The sequence below is a fragment of the Galendromus occidentalis genome, unplaced genomic scaffold (genome assembly GCF_000255335.2).
Source record: "Galendromus occidentalis unplaced genomic scaffold, Mocc_1.1 scf7180000075612, whole genome shotgun sequence".
Lineage (NCBI taxonomy): Eukaryota > Metazoa > Arthropoda > Arachnida > Mesostigmata > Phytoseiidae > Galendromus > Galendromus occidentalis.
The window spans coordinates 133,271-140,518 of record NW_003803602.1 but is presented as its reverse complement, the minus strand read 5'-3'; the positions used below and the strand labels follow the sequence as shown (position 1 = coordinate 140,518).

The 7,248-nt window shown below is 52.6% G+C and overlaps 1 protein-coding gene across 1 annotated transcript; it reads right to left on the bottom strand.

Moving 5' to 3' along the window:
* Positions 1 to 893: 893 nt before the first annotated feature.
* On the bottom strand, positions 894 to 2,126 carry LOC100899448 (cinnamoyl-CoA reductase 1-like). The gene is given in 1 exon segment (XM_018639915.1): positions 894 to 2,126. A coding segment is annotated over 1 exon segment (1,233 nt).
* Between the last annotated feature and the right edge of the window lie 5,122 nt (positions 2,127 to 7,248).

Sequence of the window (7,248 nt, the reverse complement as noted above, 5' to 3'; positions counted from 1 at the left end):
ATGGAGTATGACGAAGAAGAATTCGCACCGTGGGAACAATCTGAGGTCCCGTAGCCAGGGGAATTTCACTTGCGACTCGCAGACAGGGCGCAGAATTCTGCTACCGCCGACCGTTTCATGACCGAGAAGCGGAGGAGGTCGCGCTCTCTACTCTTTTTCTCCGTTGCGGATTTATAGTCAAGGAACGTATGTAGGTCTTCTAACAGGCTTCGGCGAGATTCAAAACCATAAAATTCTCGGGAGGGGCTCCGTCATTCACCTAAAATCGCGAGAGGCGTGAACAAGCCCTCAGATGATCCCAGCCCCGGACGGTCGAGGTCGTTCTGATTTGCGGGAGTCGGGGAGTAGTGGGAGCATCCCTGCGCTAAACAAAAACCATCTCTCTCTCTCTGCTTCTGCGTGGCCGGAGTCCGAGGAGGAACCTTTTCAGCGGTCCCGACGCGGAAGTAGTGATTTCACAGCCAGCAAATCTGAGCAGTCTAATGACCCCGACGACCTTACATACGGAGTACAATATGGTTTCCGGTCGGTTGTGGAAATTCACCCTCGGGACCAGACTAACGTGGAACTTGAGTCGGACGGAACAATTCGTCCTGTCTCGTCGCCGAGAACAATGAAACCTCAGCTACGATGCAAACATTTATACATCAGCGTCGTCGACAGCGACAATAACAATAATAATCCGCGGAATACCCGCTAGGATGAATAATTGATTTAATGAACATTCGGACAAAGCTCGCTATCGATCTCCGTGTCAGAGACCTTGGACCGAGAAATGCGGCCCGAAAGGGGTCCCGGGATTCCGCTGTCCTTGACCATGTTCCTACAGCACGCAGTGCGACAACGCGTCCGAGTGCTGAATTCGGCGTGGAGAGTTTATTGAAAAATCAATTTTATTGCGCTCTCTGGTTCTGTCGTGAGGCGGTGGAGACGCAGGCTTCTCCCGGTCTCCGTTCGCCGTCGTGTTCTTCTTCTCCCCCGGTTTTTATGTCCGCATCGTCTACTTTCGACCGCGGTAGCGATGGGAGGGTCTGCTGAATCTCAGGCTGAGATAGAGCTATGAGCTCATTCCAGCGTTTTGTTCTCGGGACGACTTCCAGCTCCACCAGTGAGCGCGCCGTGTCCACTATCGTATCAACACACGATCTGGGCTATAAGTTCAGAACGTCCTTCATCCGGTCGTTCGAGAAACGGAACATTTTGTTCAATTTCGGTTTGAGATCTTTCATCTGCTGACCGAGCACGGGGAGAAAAGGTTTGAGGTAAGATGGCATCTTGGTGCGATTAACTCGATAGCCGAGGGGGCCGAAATGATCGCTGAGCACGGAAGCGATGTCGTGCAGCCAAAGTGTGCACGAATTAAGAATGATGCGTTTATTCGCAGCTTCCGGTGCTTCCATGGCGCGAAGATGCGCTTCTGCGACATCGCGAACGTCGCAAATGGCGAACGCGATCGGTGGCACGAGGAACGGGCTTCCCTCGAGCATCGAGCGCACGATATCGACACTGGAACTCAATTGCTCGCTCAGGGTCGGTCCGAGGATCAACGAGGGACAGAGGACAGAGATCTCCAGCTGTTCCGTTTCGGAAAAACTCCACGCGCTCGCTTCCGCCATCGCTTTGCTCCTGTGGAAGGCCGACAGGGTCGGGTCCTCAAAATCGGCGTAGTTGTCCTCGTCGTAGAGAACGCACTCGTCTCCGTGGGCGCTTCCGTGTACCGCGCCCGCCGAGCTCGTGATGACGACACGTTTTACGCTTTTGGAGTTTTTTGCGAATTCCAGAACTCGCAAAGTGCCCTCAACAGAAGTTCTTGTGAGCTGCGAAGGATCGCTGACTTCGCCGAGTGATGGAAACGGTGACGCAACGTGCAGGACGTAATCGACTCCTTGCATTGCTTGCTCCCAGCCGCGGTCCGATAGAAGGTCCGTCTCGAACAGTTCGATCGGATAACGCGACGACGGAAGGACCTGCTCGACGGGCTTGACGCGATCACTGTTCGCGAATCCTCGCACGGTGGCGCGAACTTTGTGATTGGCCGCCAAGGCGGCTCGAACCACGTGCAGGGCCAAATAACCTGCTCCGCCTGTCACCAGCACAGTTTTGACTTCGTTCGGACTGGGCAGCATGGGGGCACTTGGGAGCGGTCGGAAGGACGGACGGTCGGTCGTCGAGAGTCGCCTTGAGGCTTCCGAAGCCCGTTTCCAAAGGACCAATAATTTGTGAGGGGACGAAAAGATTGCTGAGCGTTTCCCGCGTTTACGCCTCGAGGCGATTCCGCTTTTTCTCCCAGCGTCTGCCGCTATGATTCACAGCTGGGCTCAATGTACGTAGTTGCTCCCTCAGACTCCGTCGAGTGTTTTCGTAAGCGGAATAAGGAGACGTCAGACCTTCACGTCTGGCTTCACGCGTCGGCTTACGGGGTGCAATATATGCGGAGCGTTTTGTTAGGCGTTCACTTGGCCCCGAAAGCCAAAACGAATCTCTCACAGCGAGACAATCGCGAGCCTATGAATGCGAACAACAGCGCTCTACTAGAGGAACTTCATTGCCCGTTCTATCCTGAGAGAGGAGCGTGTGTTTACTCGGTTGCTCGCCGAGCTCAGCCATTGGAGCATGCGTATCTAGTTTGACTTCTCTATGTTTGCCGGTCGCTCTGTACGGCGGACGGTTCCGGCAGACCGAGCGGGCAGTCGAGACACCGCCTAATGAACCTCACTGTTGTGGTTGTCCATAGCGGAGGTGGGCTCTCAGAACGGTCGAGGGGCCATCCCCGTGAGCTGGGCTGGACTGGCCCGTAGCTCTCTCGGTCCATCGCTGAGTCTGACTCGGACTCAGCCGTGAGCAAGCTCTTCGATTAGGTAATTTCCAACTTTTATGGTCGATGTCTCTGAGGTTCCAACAGAGAAGTCGGCATTCTCCTGCAAACAGCTTCTCTCGAACTACCGAAGGGGAGGGGAGCGGCCGATGGTCACTCCTCGGGAAATCGACGGGCAATCTCCGGGAAGAGCTTCCGAGTGTTTCTTGAATCGGGTCCACCACCCGAGACTTGGCACGAATACGAAATATGAATCCGGGACTTCTTGACGAATATGGTAAGCGATTGAAAATTCCTCTCATGACGGAAAGAAGAATTTAAGATCCATGGAGCGTGATTGCTCCGCAGCAAGACGCCAGAGGCGCTTGATTCCGCAGGCATCTGATTGTCGGATGCGGCGGTCGATACTGACGAATCACAAGAGTAAAATGTCAGAGCTTCCATTAACGGTGGGAGCCCATTCTTTATTCTGAAGGCAGCGGTCTATCCGAGTACGCCGAGCTCTGGGCTCGATACATAGTTGCCATGGTAAACAGCTGAATTTCGACTCCAGTGGAACGTTCTTTATCCTAGAGCCAACGAACATTCAGTGAGACGCCCAAGCCGTGGTGTCAGGGAATTGAAGCCGAGTTCACTCCGGTTGCCGGAAAGACGGTGGAAGCTCCAAACTGACAAGGTCTTCCCTGTATTTCTACGAGTCCAGAGACTCTTCGAAACGCGGGGAGATACGCTGCCGTTCCCTGTTTCGAAATGGGCCCTGAACAAGTGGAATTTCGGCAAACAGAATCAGTCGTCCGTTAAGCGAGTGCGGACTCACTCAGATCGTATGCTCTGAACATCGGAATCGCTACTCGAGGAACGGGAGGGTCCAGGTGGTGATCGAGTCGGACCGGGTCTGCTCGTGGAAGCCGACTGTGCCGACCGGTTCCATTCTCAGCTCTCGCCTGGAACGAAGGCGAGAGTCTTCCTGGAATGCTGCCACAAAAAAGATTTCATCATAGCTCATAGCCCCATGGTTCAGGATAGACGAAAATCTCACCCACGTCGACAATGCAGGGCATCGATGATCTTCTGCGACAAGCGGAAGTATGTTTTCTAAGGTTGCTCCTCCCATTCTCCTGCATGGATCGATTTGGGATCAAAGGGGAGATCTCCAACACTTGGTCCTCCTCTATCCCTTCAACGCTTTAACCTAGAAAACAAATCGGAATAATACCCTTGAGCTCACCCTGATTTCTACTCGCAGCAGCTCGTTCACGAGATTCGACTTGAGGGATGAGTTCTCTCGGGATTCCTGTTATCGGATTTCGTACGACAGGGTGGATCCGGCTGAAGAACATTATGTCCGGTCGAGGGATTACGTGGCTTTTCGTAGCCATCCTACGGTGCGCGAAGAGAAATTTCTGGAGAGACACATTCGGAACGGCCGCAGTAGACGAAGAAACTGTCCGCCGAGGGAAGCGGTGGAGTTCGACTACAGACTTGTTCACTTAGAAGCCTCCTAGGCGTGTCGTCGTTCTTGGTCTGCCTCTTTGATTGTAGCTTCGCTCTCCGTGATAATTATGCCCATGGGACTCGTTGCTTCTTGGCCCATCCCATGCTGCGAGAGGCCTCCGATATTTCCGCTCTTTTCCATTGTTAATTTTAAGAGACTCCATTGTCGAGGATCTCTTCAACCGGAAATCGTAGGTTTCCGGTTAAAATACATGCGGAGCACACGTGGTCCTGCATCCCAAAACTCCTGAAACCGATGTTCCTATCTCATCAGGGTTGCAAACACCGCGAACGATTCTGAATTCTCGGGGGATCGTTCGATCGGAGCGACTCTCGTACCGTTGGGAAACCGACTCCGATTGAAGAATCGAGTACGACTTCAACAGCTGAAGAAAGCCATAGACTCCCCTGCATTTCCAAAAACCGAAAAACATCCGCTGAAACTCGTCCAACTTATTCAACCTTCAGATTTTGAAATGAGCGTGTTGCCAGTATTCCTATCACAATCAGCGAGGTCTTCCGGAGCTTCGCTCCCTCATATGTAGCACCGCATCCACGCACCCACCCATTCGAATATCAGAGATTCAATTATTGAATTCGAGAATCGTCATCCAACGATTTTTCGTTATTCCGGAAAGATGCTTATCCATTCACTCGCAGCATTGATTTTCGCGAACAGCGCAATCGTGCGAGCGCTTGCCACCGCTCTCGCTCTCCGAGCACCGCGACGTTTCGGAGTTAATTAGTTCTAATGAGCAATATTCTCACTCCTGGACTCCCTGGGGACCAGGATGTAGGAGCAGAAAACTGAGGGCTGGCAAGTGTTTGAGGCGACCAGATTCCCGTCAGGGACGAGCCGGCCGATCGCTTATTATTCATCGCTGCCGCGAAAACTTCGAGGCAGAATTCTGATGTGGTCCTCGAGATCACTCTCCGACTATCGAGGAGCCGAGAGTTTCTTTCGCTTCGCTCGAGCCCGATGTCATCCTCAAAGCGAGAGCATAAATTTCAGAAACGAAAACGGAATTCTTCCGGCTCGAAGATCGCTCCGTCCGCCGTCGAGTCTCCCTCGGATTCTCTGCAGACCTTTCCACTCCAACTTGATTGACAGCAGGGGCTCGGGTCTGGGTGTTATTTTTATCCAGTTTCGAAAGATGTGTCAATCGACGGGACTCTTCCGAAGGACTCCACGATTCAGATCAAGATGAGAGATGGTGACTTCAGGGTAGGTGCACCTTAGAGAGCCGTGGAGCATGCAGGCCCGCCCAGATTGATCGCTCGTGTCGGTTTAGCGCTCCGAGGGTCCCTCGAGCATTCCTTGCAGCATCCGCATCGCCAGACTTCGACCTTTCCACCTCCAAATGCTGGATTTTTCAGCTACGATCGACCTACTTCCTCCGCATTCCCTTATACACTGCTCCGCAATGGGAATTTCAGATCTCCGCAAAGGGAAAGCGAAAGGAGAATAATTCGTTTGGCGATCTAGATACATATCTTCCACCTTTTTGCGCAAAACCGGATAATTTGCTCTTGGACTAATCCCTGACTCCCTCTTGCAAGATTTGATACTCTCTTGTTTGTCCTTTAGGATCGTTTTCCGGGAGCGGAGCTTCAGATCCACCTACGAAATCCGTCGGCAAGAGGCTTCCGGAGATTACTCGCCCCGCTGGGTCTGGGACCTCGAATGGTGAGTGGATGGGGGAACGCAAGTTCACCGTTCTGAGAACACTTTTAGAGGTACCTACGCAAATCCGGAGTGGTCTAGGTGCCATACAACATTCATCTCAATCTAGAATGTTGGAGAGAATCTCTGGTTTCTGAAGTCGACTGCCATTCCTCTCCTGCGCCCATATTCGAAAGCGGATCGCTCACTCGTGGTTAAAAAATCTTTGGCATCCTCCGAGTCTCGCAGACCACTGCGACCGTGCCATTTGCGAACAACATCACGCATCCATCATGAAGCGCCCAATAAACAAGACCATTGAAGACTCGAAGACCTGATGACTGAGCGAATAGGGTGGAGTTCCTCATGAATCGAAGTCTCTTTGCGAGGTACGCGCGTCTCTGGGACGAACGGTTGCGCGCGATTTCTGTACGCAATGAATATTAAATCGCCATCGCGTGAATTCTGTGAGGATGCTCGTGATACTGCAGAGGGGCATGTGCTGAAGGCGAGCGCTCGATTCACATTGCTCGGACAAGTGAAAACCGGTCTGGGGATGTCTAAATTCACGCGCATCGTTTTTCAGAGGGCGCACAAAGGAATAACGCTCAACCCTAATGATTCAGTTCGATGGGCTGCAAAACTACTGGGGAACACCGAAAGCGCGCGGACATACCCGGGGGGAATAGTAAACAGCTCCATCGCTCGCTTAATGATCAGCTCTGCGTGACTTTCCGGAACGAATCATCGCCTTTTCTTTCGGGGAGCGTGCGGCTTTTCTTGTTGCTCACAGCCTCCGCGATCCCTTGTCAACGGACTGAAATGCCATGCTGTGCTCGGGACGGGCGCGATCCTGACCCAAATATTCGAAGCATAAGCTCCGAGCGAGGAAACTTCCGATTAAGATCCAAACGAGTTAAACCGCTCTACTTTCAACAATGCCCAAGTTCCCAGATTCGCTCGCCGCCCTCGGGTTTAGCTTTGCGTGACAGAGCTGGAGGGCGGATCGTGTTGCCAGTTGCCAACAAGGAATCGGCTCGGTGCATGATGTGAAGATCCCACGCGAGCCTGTTCCGCAAACAATGGGAGGCTCTGGAAAGCGCATTCCTCGGAATCTCCGCGGAAGTCAGATGTCGAAGTTCCGAACGAGCAGAATATTGATTTTCCGGTCGGTGGAGATTGAGCTTGTTATTTCGTCTATGATATCGCCTTGCTCAGCCGGCCTTGTTATTGTTCTCCTCTCATGGTCCGGGTTCCGATGGATGGAGGTATAATT